Consider the following 22956-nt stretch of genomic DNA (forward strand, 5'->3'; position numbering starts at 1 on the left):
CTTATGTATTCAAGTGTAATATAGAGAAGAAGAAATGAATAAGATTTCAAAAATAAATATAAATTATGGATGGTGGTGAATTAGGGTAAACTTCAAATTATAAATCCAGTTCTTTTGATATTTGTGACTGCAGACTGCAGATTTACACACTGTGATAGCCACCAGTCCTGACAACCCTGACAACCCAGCTTCTCCCAGAGGTTCTGGAGAAAGGAAGGAATGACAAAAAGGGGTTTGTCTACATTGGCAAAAAAAACCTGTTTGAAACTGCATTTTTGTGGTCTGCAGTGGCCCTGCAGTGACCATGTTAACACCACACAAATAATAGATTACTATAACTGGCTACAGATTTCCCAATGGCTTCATTGGGGTGGTCTGCATTTCCAATCCTTGGCATTATTTTCAGCTGCATGGCCATGGATACTCCCCTTTTTTGTTTTTCTTGTGATGCAAGCCAAGAAATAATTTTTTCTTTAGGCAAAGATACATTAATGCTAATATACTGATATGTTAATATTAATATACTAATACCATATTCTTAATGCTAGTATACTGATACGATATAGCATATGTGAACCTTATTTTTAAATTTAGAATTCAACCTGGAAAAATAAAATTCATCCTCCACTAACTCCTCCTCCCAAAGACACAGCAAAGTGATGCTGCCTGGAGAGATGGCCACACCTCTTAAGATTTTATGTAAAACATCACAATATAGGCAAGGTTTTAAAAATGCTGTAAAGGCCAAATAAATGCATTACAAATGAATCATCAGGAATTATTATGTGTCAAGATCAGAACACCTACAAGGTAAGTACATTTTTTTAGTCCATGTAGACAAGGCAGAAGTGTCTTCCTTTTCCCCCTTCCCTTTGCTAAAACCACTGTGGCAGATACAAAACTTTATGGCAAGCACAGTTCTTTATCCAAATCCCTGTTTTTTCCAAAGATAATACACATAACACCAAGAAGCTAAATTGGGCCAGTTTTTCCTTCCCTTTTCCCTCTCCCACCATTTAATTTTCCATGACTCCTGAAAAACAGAGCTTGATCCCAAGAACTCTTCTTCACTGAATTATTTTCCCTTCTCTTATTTATTTGCAAGACAGTATTTTTCTGCAAAATTGGGGTCCCCACATGAACAAAAAAGAATGGCTTGAATTCTGTTGCTATGTAGTCCTAACTGGAATAAACCCATTGACACAATGGGATTTAGTAACGTGTTGACGTATTAGTCAGCAGTTCATTCTATAGTTCAATTCTAATTGGGACTCACCAACAGGATTCAAGCCCATATCTTAGCCTTATTTTGCTGCAATACTGCTAATGCACAGTTCCTCCGTTCAATCTAGCAATGATGTGATGTTTACCTGTCCAGTGTGCTCAGTTTCATCCTTATTAATAAGATACATCAGAAAGAACCTGCAACAAGAATAGGAATTACACATAGTGGAGACCTGTTTCTGTTTCTAAGGTAAACATATTCCAGAGTTTGAAACATTTCGTGGTTCTTTTGCTCGTCCCTTTAATGTGTATATTAAATATAAATATATTTATATTTATAAATAAATATATAAATATAAATAAATATATAAATATAAAGTATATTCACTACTATTCTACACCATCATGTCTCTTGATGACACAATTGTTCCAAAATCTGAGGAGATATCCATCTTTGTGGATACCCAGCTGGACTCCAAAGCTCAAGGTGCTTCAATTGGCCTTCCTAATAGAGCCTTTCTTGGGCAGAGGCAGCCTGACCATAGTGGTTGGTTTATAGGTAACTTCCTAGTCAGACTACTGTTTGCCTGCCCTTGAAAATGACTCAGATATCGAGCTGGTGCAAAATGATCAGCTATATTGCTGACAGAAACAATCTATAGAAATAATACGAGTTCTAAAATTCTGTTAGCTACCAATATCCCTCTAGCCTGATTTGAAGGTGCAAATAATAACATTTAAAGCCCTATACGGCTTTGGACCTCGATACTTGAAAGAGCACTTCTTACTCTTTAATAGAATCTATATGCTAGCCTGAGAACTGAGATCTGCTAGATGAGCCCTCTGTGTCCCAAAGCTGGGAGCAATATATTGTGGGAGGATGTCAGACAAAAGCCTTCTCAAAGTTGACACCCGGGTTATGGAATGGCCTCCTCTTTAATTGCTGGCTTTGGCTTCATCCTTCTATCATGTTAAATTGTGGATTTTTATCAAAATCATTTCAGGCCTAATTCAGTATTTACACATATATACTTCACTGCCCTACTTGTCTTTATAAATACAGGGGTTTTTTTTTCTCGTTTGAAGCCAAAATACTGAAAATATTGCATCCAAAGTTTATATAATTATACATATGTGCCAGTAAGTTCTATTTATGAATTTATCTGGGTTTCAGTCTAAAAGGAAAAAGATCAGGAATTACTAATTCAATTATGCTTCTTTTTTCTTTGAAGGTTTTTTTTTTTCACCACAGCAACTTCCACTACTATAGAAGCTGCTATGCTACTTTCCAATGGGTTATCTGTTATTCTATATTTCTAGGTATGCCTGAAAGTATAGAGAAAGGTTGTCCTATTACACACAGTATATAATAGAACTGAAGTAGCAAACGTATAATTAACAAAGGCACATAAGATTTAAACCAAATATTAACTATTTCACAGCATTATAGTAAACATTGCATTCATGTTTATATATTTTCCAAAGCAACAAATGAAAGAGTTCATAAACTGAGGTTAACACTTAATATTCAGTGTTGTTTCATGCAGATGTAAGTCTTGAAGCTTGGTTGAAGAAGTAGCACAAATGATAATCTTTATGAATGAGGGTTTTACCCTTTAAACACATTCATCAAAGTCCCAAGCAAGAAAGATTCCTCAGAATGTGCGTTAAAGAGAGCAAAAACAAAACAACAAGGGTTCCCGGGGTATTCTATGTCCTTGTTTCAGGATGGGTGTCCCTTCTTCAGGTTTAGTTGCTTCTAGTATAGTCTTCTGAAGATTTTTACAAACTGTATTATAAGGAGACAACATAATAGATTTGCTGTTACCAGCACCTAGTAGCATGAAATAAATTTTAAAGATATTTGCAAGAAAAACTTACTTGCACTATTAGAGGTAGTGGCTCTGCTGTAATTCCAGCTCAGGATAGCAACTCTCTCATTTTCCAAGAGCGAGCAAATTAACTGATAAGGGTTACTCCCTTTTAAGGATTGTGAGCTAATTGCAAAGCTAATTCACAGGTAACAAGAAAGATCTAATTTATCATTCAGACCATGTGGATGCATAGTTTGTAATTTGGAAATCCAGAAAGCTTCTCTCTGGAGTAGAACCCTTTTTACATCACCATGAGGTTTTATGGTGATCCTTTCTAAGGCACAGAATCTAAAACTTGTATATGAGTGAGCTTTCTCTAAAAAATGTGAATAGAGGGTGGACTCAGATGATTTATTTTTGATGCGTGAGCAGTGTTCAAGTATTCTAATCTTTAATGATCTGGAGGTCATGCCTACATAAAGGAGCTGACAGGGACACTGTATTACATAAATGACCTGGTCAGTGATACATGTAGTAAAACTTCGTAGTTGTATATGGATTTTTAGAGTAGGATGTAAAAATTGTTTAGTTCTGAGAGACTGTGTGCAGCATTGACAATGTCCACAGTTTGAGTGGCCTCTAAGGTTAGATTTCTTAATGGTAGGTGTTGTTAAATCAGAGCTTATTAGCATATCCTTAAGATTTCTTGAGCGTTTATTAGCTAACATAGGTAAGTATTTGCATCCAGGGATATCTCTAAAAAGGTGCCAATGTTTCTTAATTATACTGTGAACTTTTGGAGTAAACTGAGTCAAAGTTAAGGGCTAGATGATACGGTCATTGTGTTTCTTTACTGCGTCTCTTAGTAAATTTCTTCTATCTATGGTGTCTATTTTCCTAATGGCAGTGTTTATAATTCCTGTAGGATAACCTCTCTCCTTAAACTGGTCTCTGAAAAGAGATACCTCTGCTGCGAAGTCTTCAGGTGTGCTGGTATTACGTTTTAATCTCATTAATTGTGCAAAAGGTAAGTTGGTTTTTAACTTGTGGTGATGGAAGCTGGAATAATGCATAATGGAATTTTTGTCTGTGGGCACATCACAACATCCATCACCACAAGTTAAAAACCAACTTACCTTTTGCACAATTAATGAGATTAAAACGTAATACCAGCACACCTGAAGACTTAAAAGGGAGTAACCCTTATCAGTTAATTTGCTCGCTCTTGGAAAATGAGAGAGTTGCTATCCTGAGCTGGAATTACAGCAGAGCCACTACCTCTAATAGTGAAAGTAAGTTTTTCTTGCAAATATCTTTAAAATTTATTTCATGCTACTGGGTGCTGGTAACAGCAAATCTATTATGTTGTCTCCTTATAATACAGTTTGCAAAAATCTTCAGAAGACTTTACTAGAAGCAACTAAACCTGAAGAAGGGACACCCATTCTGAAACAAGGACATAGAATACCCCGGGAATCCTTGTTGTTTTGTTTTTGCTCTCTTTGAACGCACATTCTGAGGAATCTTTCTTGCTTGGGACTTTGATGAATGTGTTTAAAGGGTAAAACCCTCATTCATAAAGATTATCATTTGTGCTACTTCTTCAACCAAGCTTCAAGACTTAATCTGCATGAAACAACACTGAATATTAAGTGTTAACCTCAGATTATGAACTCTTTCATTTGTTGCTTTGGAAAATATATAAACATGAATGCAATGTTTACTATAATGCTGTGAAATAGTTAATATTTGGTTTAAATCTTATGTGCCTTTGTTAATTATACGTTTGCTACTTCAGTTCTATTATATACCTTTCTCTATACTATATATAGATTTCTGTGTAATATCAGTATGCCTGAAAGTATATTCATCATCCATAGTCTTCACCACCATATAACCAAGTACAGTAATGTAATTGTACCAATTACTATACATGGTGATTTCCAGAGACCAGGTTTTACAAGGCCCTAACTCAGGGGTGTCCAACTTGTGTCCCTCCAGGTGTTTAGGCTTCCAACTCCCAGAAGCCCTAGCCAGCTTGTCCAGTAGCCAGGAATTCTGGGACCTGGATGGCCACAAATTGGACATCACTGCCCTAACTCAAGCAGTCTTCAATAGGATTTACAATGCTCACATATTTTCCACCTGCGCACAGATATCTCTTGCGTTTCAGATCAGTAAGGACAGAGTTGATAATTTCCAACTGGCTCAGAAAGTAGTGGCGACTAGATTGTCTGATTGAATAATCACCACATCATAAGCCTGCCAGCTTGTGGTAATTGTGTGGTGGTGACCTTCCCCACCCACCCACCCACCACATTTAATTCTATTTCTTTGCTATTCTTGTCTTCCCCCATTGTGATGTCTCATGGGTCTCAGAGTTCTGATCCTAGCGCCATCATGGATAATGATGACGAAAACATGGGTTTTCTGCCGTCTTAGCAGGAGACGGATTTCTTCCAGATGCCTGTTGTTGAAGAATCTACCCAGGACTTAATTAGAAAGGACCTTGAACAGATTTCTCCCAATGTCTCCCCTCCCTTTTCGAGGAGGAATTCCTATGCTGCAAATCGGGGCCAGAAGGAAATAACGAGGAGAAGCCTCAGATTAGCAGCTAAACAAGAAGATAATTAGCTAAGTTTCTCTTGGGAATTTGCAGGGCGGATTGCAGCTGCAGGGAGATGTGTGTTTCGCTTCTCTTTCCCTAGGGAAGGGAAGCTTTGGACACCTGCTTTGCAGGAAGATTCAAGCTCTTAAAAGTTACCCATACAGAGAAATCCGTGCGGAGTCAACTGATCAACTTCGGGAGTAACATCGGCTCTATTTCTAGTGTGGACTACGTTAAGTCTGCAAATCCAGTTATCTTGCCTTGTCGTGCCTTGATTTGCCTTGTCGAGTTTTCAAGAATTATCTAGTCTCGTTTCCAGCCTTGGATTTTTGTCTCCAGTATCTAGCCTTGTTTCCAGACCTCGCTTTGGACTTATTTTGAACTTCAGAATTACCTTGGATGTTTTCCCCACTCTACTGCTTAGAAGGAGAGTGTGTTTCGGTTTTGGGATTATAACTTTGAACTCTAATATTACATATTGGACAAAATATTTCTGGACTATATTTGACCTTATCTGAAAGGTCTATTGCTGGACTATATTACTTACTTGTTTTTATCTTATTATTATATTTCTTTAATAAAGATATTAGATTGTATTTGGCCTCTGTGTCTGGTTCTTAGTGCTCCACTGCCTGGGCGTGACACCCATTGACTACAGTTGCAGACCACGTTTCTGGGCCTTTTGCAGTGCTTAAAATCCTGTGAGTCTATAGTCTTCCTTGCATGTCCAGTTTCATACCAGAATACTGCTGTAGGGACAGTGACCTGAACTGGTGGTCCCACTGGTAAGCTCCAGAGCTGCCTCATGAACCTAAGACATTTGCAGCAGTTATATCAGATACAAGTGCTGGTAATCAATATATCTGAATACTGATGCACAGAATTTCACTGGAAAGCTGGATTAGTCAATTTTACTACTCAAAACCCTTTATAAAACATGTTTGCATTACCTGATGTGCATATACTTACAGATAATTGGCCAGGTTGTGCTCTTGTAAAGTATGCATTTCAAATCCATGGGGAGTTGTGTCAAAATAGTCATTACCAATTCCACAAATAAAGCATTTGGTCTAAAAATAAAGAGGTTTAAGTTAAATATATTTTACACTATGAATGAACTGAAATTTATTAGCAGCAGTTGTTACTGCATTTTCTAACATATAGATATTTCTAAAAACAAATGAAATCAATATAATATTAATACCTCCATGTCTTCTTTAACTTGCTCTTGCTGGTCTCTTAATTCGCCAAAGGCATCAATAATCAGACCTATTTTTAGTGCAAAAAAAAGCAAATAATCTCCATTTAGAGGGAAAAAGAGCTCTCAAGAATAGTCTACTTCGTTATATACTTGTTTATAACATATAGCTTCTTCTTAAAGAAGTGTGAAGGAAGGAAGGTTTACGCAATGGCTAAAAGCAAAGCACTGAAATTGGAGATACTGAATGAACATGTTGCCTACCTGTAACTGATTCGTTGAGTGGTTATTTGTGAAATCATATAAATTAGGAACCTCACTCTTTCCATCATGTACACTTGATGCATCCAAGTTGCTCTCCTTCAGTTCTGACAAACCAGAAAAAGAGCAGGATGTGAGAAAGATTTCACAGATAACCACTCAAAGGAACCACAACACAGCTAAGCAGTTGTGAATGGCCTCTTTGACTCATACAAATGAACTCTAGTGAGCTAACTTACTAGAGGAGAAAAGCATCTCATGCCCGAACACATGGCTAACTTTCCCTTCCAAAAGAAGCACTTGCCTTGCCTTAGACATCCAGTCTGTACTGTACTATTTAAGTTCCTAAGGTGGATTTTTGAGACAGCTTTGCCCACATCTTGGTGTGAGTCCTCATAATAATGCCAGTGAGAACACCAGAATTCTTGAATGAAACAACTAGTGGAATTGACACATACCATTTAGCAAATGCATGCATTGCCCATTCCATTTTAAGAAGTGATGTGTTAAAGCAGGTAAATCTCATGTAGGGCTTCACAGAAGTGTACAAGGAAACCAAGATGCTATTTGGTGTAAAAAAAAACACCTAATTCTCTTCAAGTATCTTATCAACATAAAGATTCCCCAAACCAGATAAAAAGAGTTTGCATAAAAGGAGGTAAGGCAGTAGCTGTCTCAGGTAAAATGCTGGTACCACATTAGAAAGGAAGGAAGAACGTAGAAAGTGACAGAGCACTGTATCAATTTGGTGTGATCCCACATAAGGCCATCAGAACAACAGTGATTAGTTGTTCATAGGAAGGATGTGCTGGGTCTGATAGTATGGATCAAATATGTTGTTGAGAAAATACCTCAGCTGAAATCAAATAGGATTCTTTGTGTGAATGATCTAGTGGACGTTTCTAGACTCTGGCAGCTGGTTGAGCTCTTACATTGACATGGTGATGAAGGGTGCTACCCAATGGGAATCTGATAGTAATCACCATCAGTAAAAGAGGAATAGACAGTGGTGTACCCAATGGTGAGAGTATTCCTGTGGAAACCTAGATGTCAAGGAACAATCTCAATGTGGATTACCTTGAGTTGGAAGCAGTGAGAATCATCAATGAGGGTGAACTTTGTTTTTTAAAAAGTCAGTTGACATGATTTCAGGGATAGGGGCTTTCCATCTTCCCCTTGGGACAGGAACCAACATTCACACATACAGCATCATAAGATGCATGACGGTCAATTATTGGACCAGTGTTGGAGGCTAAAGTTCAGTTTGAGGTTGCACCTGAGCAGGTGCCACAAGGTATGATTCCAAGTTGTCAATGACCCTGTCTACTGAACACAACTTTCTAGTACTGTTTTTCTGATCTTACTTTCTTCATTCTGGATTTAGTGTTTTACATTATTTGGGAAATATGTATTTGATGTGTACTACATCCTATCTCATAAGAGTCCAAAGCTGCTATGACCTTACATAAAAACACATTGTGAAAATTAAAAATGTATAAATACCTAAAACCAGAAGTCTGAAAATCACAAAATAATACCTCAAAAATTACATGTATCTAAAATAATAAACTACAAATATTGGCTAAAAACAATACAATGATTTCTATTATATGTAAAATCCTAAAGGCAAGAATATGTGAATCCATATTATCTTAGTTGTTACATTAGCTTACCTTGAATGATGGCCAGTAGGATGACAATAACAAAAAAGAAAAATGTGATATCAAAAACAATTCTATACATTTCGTATGGATCTCCTGCAGGGTCTTCAATTTCATCTCCGATGCCTCCGCCTGCTCTTACACCCACATACATATGGAACAGGTAACACTAGAAAAAAAGAATTTCCCATATTTCATGACAATATTCAACTGCTTGGAACTTGAAATAAAAGACTTAGCTTTTTATGCTGTCACAAAATTGTACACTACAATCCAGAACATAAATTATTTGATTAAATCTACAGTAATAGATTAAATTAATGTTATATTTCATGCCTATTGGCAGATATATGATTGGTTCTAGCAGAATGCCCACTTTTACTTTGAACCAATTGCATAATAGAAGCCCAAAAGTCAAGAAAGCTGAAAGCTCATCGAGACAGTGATTGAGTTTGCATGCTGTGTTAGTCTAGTAATGGATCCTCAATCTAGTCAATCCAGATGTGATTTAATTACTACATCTTAGCTGATCTCTGGAATGGGCTGGAGATGAGGGGACTTTGTTCATGCCATTTAGTGAGGTGGCATAACCTGTAAGTTTCAAGGGTTCTTTCTTGAGGTCATGTAACTATCAGATCCCCGTGCCCTGTACTATTCCCAGTTGAGAACAATGCAGGTTGGCTTTGAGGAGCACTCCATCTCTTTGCTTGGTGTTTTGTTATCCTGACTGAGAACATACAGCCTCTGAAAGGATCTCAATCAATGTTGGGAGAAACCATTCTTCCAAATGTCTAAGCCATCTTACTGATCAGTCACTGATCAGTAGCGTGGGGAGGGGAGGAGGAACATGAGAGAGGGGAGAAGTAAGGAGAAAGAAGTACAGAGTGCCTTTGCGAGACAGGTACTTCCCCTTTGCATAAATGCTAAAGGCACAACTGCTGTCCTGCCTTTGTGCTACCAGAATTCATTTCAATTGAACTTGGACGTGAAAACTCCCTGTGAATTATGATCAAAAATTCTCCAGATGAAACCGATGCTAATGCCAAACAGTGTCTAATTCTTTTTTAAAAAAATAAATTTTTATTAGTGTTCCTTTCAACATAAACACAGACAAAAACATACAATAAAATAAATTACAGAATTAAGGGAAAAGAGGAAAAAAAGGGGGAAAAAGGGAAGAAAAAAGAATTAGAAGGGGAAGAGAGAGAAAAGAAGAAGAAAAGAGGGGTAAAAATTGAATAAACCAAAAAAGAAAAGAAAAAAAAAACATGTAAAATATAAAATGAACTTCCAACTATTGCATGGTGTCTTTGGGTCTCATCTTTCCCCCCTTTCCTGAGTTCTTGAATTCATCCTGATAACCCAGATCATTCCTTTTCTCCTGTTATGAGGTTTTGTACATATTCTGATTTTCTTAGGTCTCAAATTAAAATGTTCATTTTTTCCTCTTTTAAATATTTTTTAATCATTTCCCAGTCCGTTTGTTTTCTTGGACGACCTTGATTGTTCACTAGCAGATACGTCAATTTGTCCATATTCATTATTTCTAGTATCTTATTAATCCAGCATTTCATTTCCGGAATTTCTTTATTTCTCCAAGACTTGGCTACGGTCATCCTTGCTGTGGTAATTAAATAATTAAATAGCACTTCTTTATTATTGTCCTTTTTAATATCTAACATTCCCGATAGCATAATTTTGGGGTCCATATTTATCCTAATTTGTAACATCTTCTGAATTTTAGTGTGTATTTCTTTCCAGAACACTTTAATTTTATTACAAGACCACCAGCAGTGGAAGAAGGTCCCAATTTGCTCTCCGCACTTCCAGCATTTATTTGACATCTCTTTATAATAATTTGATAATTTTTGGGGTGTTAAATACCATCTGTAAAATATTTTGATCCAATTTTCTTTCAAATCTGCCGCATAGGTGTATTTGAGTCTTTGGTTCCATGTTTTTTCCCATTCTTCTAATTTGATTGTTTCCCCTATATTTTTGGCCCATTTTATCATACATTCTTTTATGTGTTCGGTCTCTGTTGCCCACTCTTAGACAGTGTCTAATTCTGACTATTTATGCTCATCCATACATTTTTCACAATTGTTTTATATACTAAACCTCCAATGTACTTGTTAGCTACTCAAACACCCAGTTTGAAATGCAAGCACACTTGCTGGAACAAGGGCAGTATATTGCATTCTGTTTGGGGCCACTGTGGAAAACTATTTGGAAGCTTCAACTGATAAAACATTCTACAATGTTAATAACAGGGCACATTACACATATAAGGCAAACATTCAATGCCTTAACATAGAACAAAGACAAAGACAAACGCAGGCTCCGAGCTGGCCTCGAACTCATGACCTCTTGGTCAGAGTGATTTGTTACAAAAATTATCTCTGTACAATGTAGTATGCAGTCATCTTGAATGAGTAGAAATACAGAGCCTCCCTAATATGATCTGAGCTGCACACCCTCTAGTAGGAAAACATCATGAGACAACCAAAATATCAAGTGTTTTTGAATGCTGTATAAAGGCTAAATCCTGATCTTTGAATTCTTTAAATATTGTAAGACCAGGGTTCACATCTGTACATGTTACATGAAGAAGTCCTATTAATAGCATTTCAAATATGTGTCTACAGCATCAGCTTGCATTAGCTGCTAGGTAACAGTCTTTTGTTTTGCACTCGGTGAAAAGATTTAACCATTCACAGTGATGTCCTAGAACTTACTGTCATCATATCATCGCATTTCATGTCTGGCTCATCTTCATCTTCACTCTTGTTATAAAATTTGCGGAAGAAGTTGAATGCAACAACTGTATATAGGTACACCACTACAGCCAAGAGTCCAACAGTCAACACGAGCTGTGTATTTAAGGTAAAATATAACAGAGAAGCTATTATTGACTGAATTCACTGCCTGTCTGCCTGTCTCAGCCTCTCTCTCTGTCTCTGTCTGTGGACTACAATCCCTAAACTGTAAAATGTGAAATGTTGATTTTTCCATATTAATAAGATTAGATTATTTGAGTGCTGTTATTCAAAAGCAATACAACAAACACTGTCTGTAATACAATTGATGTGACTGCATAGGGATGTTTGCTGACCAAAACATAAGAAAGAGAAAGCAACAACACAACTTGAACACAATTGAAATGTGCCTGAATGTATATTTATATGTATAACTATGCAGGTTTTTTAATGTAAGCTCTCAATTTTAATGTAATTTTTAATTTAAATGGATTTTTAAACGTAATATAAATTGTTTTGATGTATATGTTCATGTAAGCCACCCTGAGTCCCCTGAGGGGTGAGAAGGGCAGGGTAGAAATGATTAAATAAATAAATAAATAAATAAATATGGACAGTTCCTGCTGCATAGACTTGTTCTTACCCATTTTATTCTGCATGTTATAAATTGTTTCATGTGCTTATAATTTGGCAAGTTTTTCACATGGAATGCCTCACTACATGGGGCCCTTTTCTCTGCACAGTAGCCATAGTTAGGGGTACACAACTCACTCACTACTTAGACTGAAATACTTGGGCCTTTGCAAACATTCATTTGAAAGTGTTGCCGAAGGCTTTCATGGCTGGGATCACAGGGTTGTTGTATGTCTTTCGGGCTGTGTGGCCATGTTCCAGAAGTATTCTCTCCTGACGTTTCGCCCACATCTATGGCAGGTATACCTCACAACCTCTGAGGATGCCTTCTATAGATGTGGGCGAAATGTCAGGAGAGAATACTTCTGGAACATGGCCACACAGCCCGAAAGACATACAACAATTCATTTGAAAGCTCGTAGATCTACCCTGTTTGTTACTTGCCAAAAGCTCAGAAATCTACCTTGGGGGATGCTCTCAGGACTTTAGCAGAACATTATATAGAGTCCAAGATCCTTTTTAACACTGGTGGTGTCTAAACCTCCACCAGCTTATTGGAAAGTTATGGTAATAGATTTCCCATTCCAAAGGGGTAGAATCCTGTGGATTACTTCCAATGCTGGACTAAGTAGTTCTTGTGGTCAAGAGGATCAAATATCAACAGTCCTTGAAATTTAGCAATACAGGTGTGCACTTCATGATGCAAAACAATTTTTTTTTTTTGCAAATTCCAATAAGTGGGGTGGCAGGAAGAGTGCTTATTTGTACTGTCTGCCACCAATCAGTTATATGACCAAGATCCTGTCTCAGAAGATGGATAAGTTTCACATAGATATGTCTTCACAGCTATGTCTTACAAAATCCATCCTTGCTATACATCCTTGCAAGATGACATCCTTGCAGCCCATGCAGCTGAAGGAAAATAACTGGATGTGTCACCATTGATCTCATCCCTCTTCTAAACCTGTAAGTGATTTTTGTGTGAGAGTGTGCCTCTACAAGATGCTTGTAGGAAGCTTTTGGTCATTGTGTGGTTGGAACAGAATTCTGACTTGTACAGTGACCAGAAAAGCCAGCTGAAATGTAATTAAGCAGATGCATGACATCATAAATTACTAACAGGATTATGAACAGTAATTAATAGTGACCCCATGAATTTCATAGGATTTTCAAGGAATACTCAGAGTTGGTCTTGTCCGTTCTGGGAAAAAATCCTACTGCCTTTGTCAGCTTATACCTCTACTAAAATGGGTTGGAAATTACAGTGAAAATTCTTACACATCAGGTGGTGTGCTTTAAAAAATGTTATGGAAATCTAATAATTTTGATTGGCCTTATCAACATAAAAAGATTGAGAATTGATAAACTTGGCCAGTGAAGGAATGAAATGCTGTTGTTTTGAAAAGCCGCAGCAGGTATCCAAAGAGGGAGGGACAGCAGATCAATATTGAACTTGAGAATAACCCTACTATTCCCAGCTAGTTATGATACAAATGCCAAAAATCTTTGCAAAGATTTTGTAAAAGGAAATAAAATAGAACAGAAATGATTGCTGGGAACAAAACCAATGGTTTGAATTCAGAATTCACAGCTGAACTTTCAAAGTGTTTATTAATTACAACCAGCTTGCCGGGGGGGGGGGGGGGGGGTTGCAAAGACAGCAAGAAATTCCCAAGCTATCAAGAAGCCATTAGATCTATCAGCCTGCTGAAGCAGATCATTTTTATTGCTCACCTCCCAACCTAGGAGAGGCTCTGAGTTAAAACTCCATACAGCTTGATCCTTGACAATGGAACTATAGAAGGTTTCACCATATCCAGATCATCAGCATCTCGCCTAGCTAAGAAAACCCTCTATAAATTGAGTGCATTTTCTGCATCTCTACAGAGCTTAGTTGAAATTTTTTAGAGTGAGGCAAATTTTTTTGGCAGGAATCCCACTCTATAGTCTTCCATAAGGTATGGCTCCTTCAATCTCCTCTCTTCGAAGCGCAGGACAGCAGTAGAACATGAAGTCAGGATATGAAATATGTAGGAGTACAGCATGAAGGCAGGAAGTTTGAAGGCCATGTGAGATCACAGATAATCATTTGAGGTTACAGGTAAGCAAGCTGGTGTTTTGGGCCTCATGATCCACATCTTAGAAAATATTGCATCAATTTACCAAATGCAGTAATTGATCTAATGCCAAAGGAGATGAGGAAAGAGCCTGACCTGACAAGGAAACAATCTCATGCTGTGATACATAAAAAAATGAAACCATCTTAGATGAGACTGAAGTGTTCAGTTTTAGCACCATTTTGTGCCCATGGAAAAACAAAACAGTCATGCCAGACAGTACACAGTTCACTTGCACACTATATCATTTAAGTTTTCATAGTTAATAATGGCAACTCACAAGCAGCTAATAGTTCAAATATCCTAACATTAAGTTTCAAAATACTAACAGACCTGAAAACTCTTTACTGAAGCCAAGGAAATTATCAGAGAAGAATGCTAAGAGAAAGCCAAAATGAAAGAAAGGCCTTACCAAATTCTTCAAGCAATTAAAGACCGACAAGAGGCAAAAGTAAAAGAGGCAGATAGTCAGAACCCTGAATGCAATTGTTCAACAACTTGTGCAGAGAGATAAAGAACTACCATAACCAATGCACAGACAACAAAAAAGTAGAACCAAGAAACCTTTTCCACAAGGTCTGAGAAACCAAAGAAAATTTAAGCCAAGAGTGGTATTTCTCTAAACCCAAGATGATACATTGCATGATCAAGGAAAAAAGATTTGAAGATGAATATGTAGTTTTAGAAAGTGAATAGAAAAATCCCAGAGTTGTAAGAGACCACAAGGGCCATCCAGTCCAATCCCCTGCCATGCAGGAACACAAAACCAAAGTTGCCTTGACAAATGGCCATCCAGCCTCTCCAGAGAAGGAGACTCCACCACACCCTAAGGCAGCATATTCTACTGCCAAAGTGAAATAGAAACTGCATTCAGAGAACTTGGGAGAAATAAACCACCAGGAACACTTGGCATATGAATAGAGCTGTTTTAAGCTACAGCAGTATAATTTAGTCAAATCCTTACTAAAATTCTGTCAGCAAAAATTCAAAACAAAACAATGGCCATAAATGGAAAACAATTCATTATCTTTGTTGTCACTTCACTAATCAGTAGGAAGAGTCAGGATTACAGCTTCCCTTTGAGTTATCTTAACCTGGGGAAAGGCCCTGTTAAGGCAGCAATAACCTGGGTTAAGTCAAATCAGCCCCATACAGTTATAGTTGTCGAGACGCAGATCCAAATACAGGCAGTCCCCAAGTTACAGACATTCGACTTACAAATGACTCATAGTTAAGAACAGGGGTGAGACAACAAGAAGTGAAAGAAATCTACCTCTAGGAAGGGAAATTCACTCCTGAAAGAGTTATCATGGGGAAAGGGGGTCTTGGGATCTCAAATGAAGCTTTCTCATCAATCCTTGTTTCTACAACAAGCCACATTTTCCAAAATCCAGTTCTCACAGGGACAGAAAGTGAGGTGAAATCTTCAGAATAGGGGCGCAGACAGAAAGCAGATAGCACAGGGCTGTTATCTGCAAGTGTTTAAATAATTTACTGCTTGTACCAAATAGTTTATTTTTTCTTTTTAATAAAGACTTGGGATTGTGATACGTTCCAGAAATATGTGACTCACAAAAGCACAACATGAAAGAATGCCCATCAGGTAATTGGCTTTTACCAGTTTACCCAAGAGTGATTCTCTTCTTGAAGACTCCATTTGAAGCTATAGGCCATAAGGCATAGAAAAACTACACTAAGACACATGGGGGGGGGGGGGGATAATTGCAAAAACAGACAGGAAGAAAAGAATATGAATTAAAATGAATCTGAGAAGGGAATGTTTCTCAGCAGTAGCATAAAACCAGTGGTCTAAGCTGGTAAAGTTTCCGAAGCCACAGCAGAAGATACTGAAAAGATAATGATCACCCCAGCTCAGGTGTACACAGTGGGGAAGGAAGGGGCTCCTCTGCCTTTGCTGAGTTCACGAAAGGTTCCAAGGCAGCTCTGCACAAGAAATCTATAAGTGTGAATCACAGAGACTACAACAGAGCAATAGATCAATCTAATGTAATTTCCCATGGATAGCAAATGTCTGCACTGCATTTTAATAGGATACACATTTGAATTTGCATCCCCATCAAACAGGTTAATTAACATTTATCTTTCTGAACTATGGCTATATACTGATCAGGGACAATCTTAAGAACACGTGGAATACTGCAAGTTTTAAATAGTGAGTAAATTTACATAATGTGCAGAGAAAGCTGCCTATTCTATAGGAAATGGTTGGAATTCATTTTCTTGTTAATAATTTTGTCTGTGATTTATATACACTACTTTCACATATATAACATAAACAAAGGTTCATAAAATAACATTTCTATAATCTAATGTAACAATTCTTTTGCGGCTATACTAGTCAAGACTTGGGGATGCCAATTTAAAATGGAAATTACAGTACTGCATTTCTTTGCTCTTCATACATTTGAAGACATTTGAAGATAATATTACTGTTGTTCAGACACATTGTATGCTCTGCTTATTAACAGTAGTGTCATTTTTTCAAAAGGAATTCAGATTGAAGATATGCATTATCCATTACTCACCTGTTTACCATTGTGGGTTACAGAAGACAGGATGGTACGTAGTGTCTTAAAGCCCATAGCAATATCAAGCAAGTGAGCAGCAAAGAAGAAGTTGTTGTAGTGACCAAGGATAGACATAGTTGTGTACCACGCTAAGTACAAGAAGGACTGAAGAAAATGTTTAAATGTGAGAGAGAGCCATGTCTATTATTCTGATTTTGCAAGTATTATACAGTACTTTTAATTATGATTACATTTTATTTATGAACTGCTCACTACTCAGGTGCTGTACTCAGGTGTTGTATGAAAAGATATCATACATATTCTATCTAGTTGTCTATAAACAGATTAATTTGACAATCATTTTTCTGGAGTTTGCAAACCTAGGGAGTTTCAGCATTCAACATAATACTAATATTAATATTGTTACTGGTTTGGATCCAGGGGTGCAATAGCAGAAGAGAATCTGTGGCACTGTTTCATGAACAGTTATGCATGTGGCAATAAAAAATACTGTATGTGGTTGTACAAGAGATTGCGCACCACCTCCTGCTGGTGCACATTTTGAGATATGCAAGAGACTATTCAACATGTTGTGCAAACAAAAAGCATATTCCTGAAGTTCTATTCTTGTTTCTCAGGAAAGGATCTTGTGATGAATCAGAAAAAGTCACATGCAAAGAAAGAGATTTTTCGACATATGGAAATAGGTCTCTGGATCCCCCCCACTTTTTAAAAAAATCTTTTTGATATTCAGCTTACGTATGTGTTTAGCTGCTGCTAGATTGTGGTGACTATTACTGTCATCATTAGCAGCAGCAGCACCACCACCACCACCCTGATTTTTCTCTGTCTTTCCCCACCATAATTCAAGGTTGCTAGCTGATACCTCTCTAGTTGATACTTTAAGGTCAGGTAAAAATGAAACAATATTACAAATATTACAAATACTACAAATTCATAGCTGAAAGTTACCATGCACTAAATAATCGGTTCATGTAATTTTCCAACTTTGACTATTAGCAGACTTTTCTCTGGCGTCTTTCACAGCTCAATTCTGTTCCCTCTATCAAAAATTCCTTCGCAAGATAATTTACCACTCACTTTACTCATACTATGGTGCCACCCTTCTTCACCTCCCATTAGTGTTTTCCAGTTCCATTTCAGTTACCACTTCTTTGTTCCTATTGTCACAGCAGTAAAACACCATCTCTTTTCCTATCTTATATACCTTTCTTCTGTGACCTTTGATTTTCCAGTTCTCTTGTATGCAGGTTCTTCACAGATCTTTTGCTGAAGTGCTATGCTTCCTTGATTTCTGTTATAGCTCCTTCTTCTGAATTGTCTACAGAGGCGACTAAGCCCAGAGGCTAATTTTCAGCCCTTAGGACTGCCTGGAAGTCACATAATTGAGCAATGCTATTCTTTTCCCTATCCTATTTCATCAAAACATGCTTTCTCTATCTTTGGCCAATGGAAGCGTGGTTATAACCCTGATCTGATTTTTGTAAAGGAAAGCATAAGCCACCAATGCACCAAAAGGGTATTAAACCCAATACCTAACACACAACACAGACCAATATACTGCGTAGCATATGCAGCTGTAAGACCGAAAAGTGTCCCATTCCGCAGAAGATATAACTTCAATAAAGCTAACTGGACAAAGTTTACAGAGACCTTGGAAGCTGCTATTTCTGATATAGAACCTTCTATAGAAAATTATGACCTGTTCGTAGAAGCTGTGAAAAGATCCTCAAGGCTCTCAATCCCTAGAGGCTGTCGCACAAGCTACCTACCAGGCCTAAATGAAGAATCACTAAATCAGCTAAAAGAATATCTCAGATTATTTCAAGAGAACCCATACAGTGATAGGACTATAGCAGCAGGCCAAAAACTATCTACAGCCTTAGCTAATGCTAAGAAAGACCGTTGGGTAGAGCTGCTTGAGAACCTGGACATGTCCAAGAGTAGCCGAAAAGCCTGGCAATTGCTGAGACGCCTGGATAGTGACCCTCTGGTCAACCCTGGACACGCGAATGTGACACCAGATCAGATAGCTCACCAGCTAATTCAGAATGGGAAAACCAACTGCAGCAGAATAAGGATGAAAATCAACAGGGTGCCAGAACTTGAAACCCACCAGTTCTCTTCTCCTCTAAACCTGAAAGAACTCAGAGAAGCCATCAAGCGATGTAAGACTGGTAAAGCACCTGGCCTAGATGACCTGATGATGGAGCAAATCAAACACTTGGGCCCCAAAGCTGAAAACTGGCTTTTGAAATTCTACAATCAATGCTTGGCACACAAACAGATTCCCAGAGCATGGAGGAAAACTAAGATAATTGCCATCTTAAAACCTGGTAAAGATGCCTCCAATGCCAGGAACTATCGACCAATCTCCCTCTTATGTCATCTATATAAAGTCTATGAGAGGATGCTATTAAATCGACTAGGACCTGTTATCGAACCCAAGCTTATTGCACAACAAGCAGGTTTCAGACCAGGGAAAAACTGTACAGGTCAAATTCTTCATCTGACTGAACATATCGAGGAAGGCTATGAGAAAGGCTGCATTACGGGAACAGTCTTTGTGGACCTTATGGCAGCCTATGACACGGTGCAACATAGAAAAATGCTACATAAAGTCTACCATATCACCCGGGACTTTGACTTTACAAAAACTGTCCAGACCCTCTTAGAAAACCGCAACTTCTATGTGGAGTTTCAGGGCCGGAAAAGCAGATGGAGGAGGCAAAAGAATGGTTTACCCCAAGGCAGCGTTCTTGCACCAAACTTATTTAATATCTTCACGAACTATCAGCCACAACCACCACTCACAAAGAGTTTTATATATGCTGATGACCTTGGCCTTACAACACAAGCAAAAGATTTTGAAACAGTTGAAAAGCAACTCACCAATGCCTTGAAAGATCTCTCCAGCTACTACAAGGAGAACCACCTGAAGCCTAACCCTTCCAAGACACAAGTGTGTGCTTTCCACCTACGTAACCGCGAAGCCAACAGGAAACTGAAAGTTACTTGGGAAGGCCAAGAGCTCGAACACTGTTTCCATCCTAAATACCTTGGTGTCACCTTAGACCGAACACTAACATATAGGAAACACTGCATGAACACCAAGCACAAAGTAGCTGCACGCAATAATATCCTGCGGAAACTGACTGGCAGCGCATGGGGTGCAGACCCACAAGTAATAAGAACATCAGCTCTGGCCTTGTCTTTCTCAACGGCAGAGTATGCCTGTCCTGTTTGGCACAAGTCTGCCCATGCAAAGCAGGTGGACATAGCACTGAATGAAACATGCAGAATCATCACGGGATGCCTTAAACCTACACCTATTGATAAACTCTACAAGTTAGCTGGCATTGCCCCTCCTGACGTGCGACGGGAAGTTACTGCTAACGGTGAGAGAAAAAAGGTCGAACATTGTGAAAGCCACCCACTGCATAGCTATCAGCCTCCTCCCACCAGACTCAAATCAAGGAAGGGCTTCATAAGAACCACCACTCCTCTTGATGTTCGTCCAGCAACAGCAAGGGTGTCCCTCTGGGCAGCTAAACCAGGCAATTCCAACTGGATGGCCCCCCAAGAGAGTCTTCCTCCAGGGGCAAAGCAAGAATTGGCAACTTGGAAGTCCCTGAACAGACTCAGAAGTGGAGTGCGCAGATCAAAAGACAACTTGGCAAGGTGGCACTACCTGGAGGAATCCTCCACCTTGTGTGACTGTGGAGCTGAACAAACAACTCAGCATATGTATGCTTGCCCACAATGCCCTGCCTCATGTACGGAGGAGGAGTTGTTTAAAGCTACAGACAATGCAGTTGCTGTTGCCCGTTTTTGGTCCAAAACTATTTAGTTGCTTGTGATTTCTTTTTTTTAATGTCCATTATTTGAAATGTATTTGTTGTACAATGCTTTTGACACGAAATAAATAAATTCTTTGTCTTTTTGTCTCTAAATACTTATTTTAGTTAAAACGTGTTTAGGATTGCATTTTAATTGTTTTAATTTCTTGTGAAATGATTCAAGGAAATCAGTGTAGCAAGTCTCTTATTTAATACACATGCAGGAAGATTACTTGTTGATGTTCTCATATTATGGCTATGAATCAATATATTTGTTAACTCCAGTGAAGAACTTTTAAACCAAGGGCATGGATAAAATCATTCCGTAATTTATCCTGTAAGATGACCTGCTCCACATGTCAGTATTATCCAGAACTGATGGAGAGTTCTGGATTCCAGCCATCATTTCTTACACTGATGAAATTTACATATAGTACAGACTTCACTGTTAAATATATGATAGATTAAGCAGCAAATCTGAGGGTCATGCTCTTCCATTGTTTTTAAATGTTTAAAAGGTTTATAATATTAAACGTGAAATGATTGCTTGTAGAATCCTATAATTTCCCAGCTGACAAGGGTTTCCAGTTTGTAACTGAGTTGAATTTTAGGTGTTAATTTATTTGGGATTTTGTTTCTGTGTTTTTTCTCCCCTCCCCCCCCAAAAAACCCCAAAAACTGTATTCAATCTGTTTATTCTACGCACACAAAAATATCAAAATTTTAAAAAGGAATTTGAGGGAGGAGTGGCTCCCAGTACAAAACAGGTGGAGAGGACCTATGAATTAGAAGCATCATGCAGTTATGTAGACCTTAGTCCCCATTAAAAATGTATACATTGCAAGAACTGGTCTCTATTTCCCAGGAAACTATGTAAAGAAAATTTACCCCTGATGTACAAATAACAAAGAAGAAGATTTTTATTCAAATTATATACTTACATTATCAGTGAAAACTACACCAAGTTTCCAGATACGATACTTGGCATCAACAGAACTTAACCTATAAGAGTACAAAATAATTTGAAATCAATCCATGTTCTCATTCATTACATATAGCACAAACATTTTCCCCCATTTCTCCCTCTCCCATGTTTAAAGATTCTGTGGAGCTGTATTAGAGCATAAACAATAAATATTGGAGTTTTGAAGATGAAAGGTAATATTTGTGTTATATTTGTGTTACATGGCTGGTTAATATAATCACATATACTAATGGCATCCTCAATGCTTTTGAGTGGCCGGTTCTTGTGTAGCAGAACAGGACCACCCTTCCACAGAAGAAAGGGATCAGTAGACTTAAAGGAATGTCAAAATATCTACATGTCTACCATTTTTAAAAGAAATCACTCTGGGGAAAGGTTGAAACCATTGAAATTTAATGTATTGTCGAAGGCTTTCATGGCCGGAATCACTGGGTTGCTGTGAGTCTTTTGGGCTGTATGGCCATGTTCCAGAAGTTTTCTCTCCTGATGTTTCATCCACATCTGTGGCAGGCATCCTCAGAGGTTGTGAGGTACCTCCGACCTCACAACCTCCGAGGATGCATGCCACAGATGTGGGCGAAATGTCAGGAGAGAAAACTTCTGGAACATGTCCATACAGCTCAAAAGACTCACAGCAACCCAATTGAAATTTAGTGAATGAATTATTTTTAAAAATCTCCCATTTTCTCTCCAATCTACTGTGATTATAGTCTATTTAGATGAAATGGCAAGCCATACCATGAAATAAGAGATGCTTCCTCTAGTTCAGTATGTTCTACAGGACTGAAATCCAAAGCGTTTTTATCCAGACCCAAAAGTTCTGCAATGCGTTCTGCTCCATATAAATCACCATACTTGTTGATTACCTTCAAAGTAAAGGATATATAATCAACTTTAATTTAGCCAGTATTTTTCAGAGTTTTAACATTCTTAACATTCCATGGTTGATACTCCTAAAACAATGACAGCTCAGACAGGAGCGGAAAAAAAGCATTCAAAAACCAAAGAAGCATAAAAAGTCATTATCTGAAAGCATCTCTATAATTTAAAGTAATTTAAAATGACATTTCCCTCTCTTTTAGGGGGATGTGTACCCTGAGAGGGCAAAGGCAGCTAATAAGACCTGCATATATTATAGAAAGAAAGAAAAATAACCCAGTAAAGCAGCCAAAATAGTCTGCCCTTTTCTCCTTGTGCATTACGTAGGTCAAAGCTTACTGTTTCCAGTGTAATGTGTATGGAATCATTTCAACGAGACAACATTCAGGTCAATATATTTGGAACTTATCACACGAGGGAGGCAACCTG

At 38.0% G+C, this 22956-nt stretch overlaps 1 protein-coding gene across 19 annotated transcripts in view; it reads right to left on the reverse strand.

Annotated features, from left to right (window-relative positions):
* ryr3 (ryanodine receptor 3) overlaps positions 1–22956 on the reverse strand; it is a 342095-nt gene that overhangs the window by 1382 nt on the left and 317757 nt on the right. For 17 of the 19 annotated variants that reach the window (XM_062967304.1, XM_062967291.1, XM_062967284.1 and 14 more), the window contains 8 exons: positions 22387–22514; positions 21605–21665; positions 16822–16968; positions 11505–11639; positions 8779–8935; positions 6851–6915; positions 6616–6716; positions 1371–1422 (listed from right to left, as the gene is read on the reverse strand). In XM_062967304.1, the coding sequence (XP_062823374.1) occupies positions 1371–1422; positions 6616–6716; positions 6851–6915; positions 8779–8935; positions 11505–11639; positions 16822–16968; positions 21605–21665; positions 22387–22514 (846 nt within the window). Of the gene's footprint in view, positions 1–1370; positions 1423–6615; positions 6717–6850; positions 6916–7108; positions 7213–8778; positions 8936–11504; positions 11640–16821; positions 16969–21604; positions 21666–22386; positions 22515–22956 lie in introns of those variants that run through there. The other 2 variants (XR_010001819.1, XM_062967301.1) reach the window with 2 other exon arrangements.

Source organism: Anolis carolinensis, chromosome 1 (genome assembly GCF_035594765.1).
Source record: "Anolis carolinensis isolate JA03-04 chromosome 1, rAnoCar3.1.pri, whole genome shotgun sequence".
In the NCBI taxonomy this organism is placed as follows: domain Eukaryota; kingdom Metazoa; phylum Chordata; class Lepidosauria; order Squamata; family Dactyloidae; genus Anolis; species Anolis carolinensis.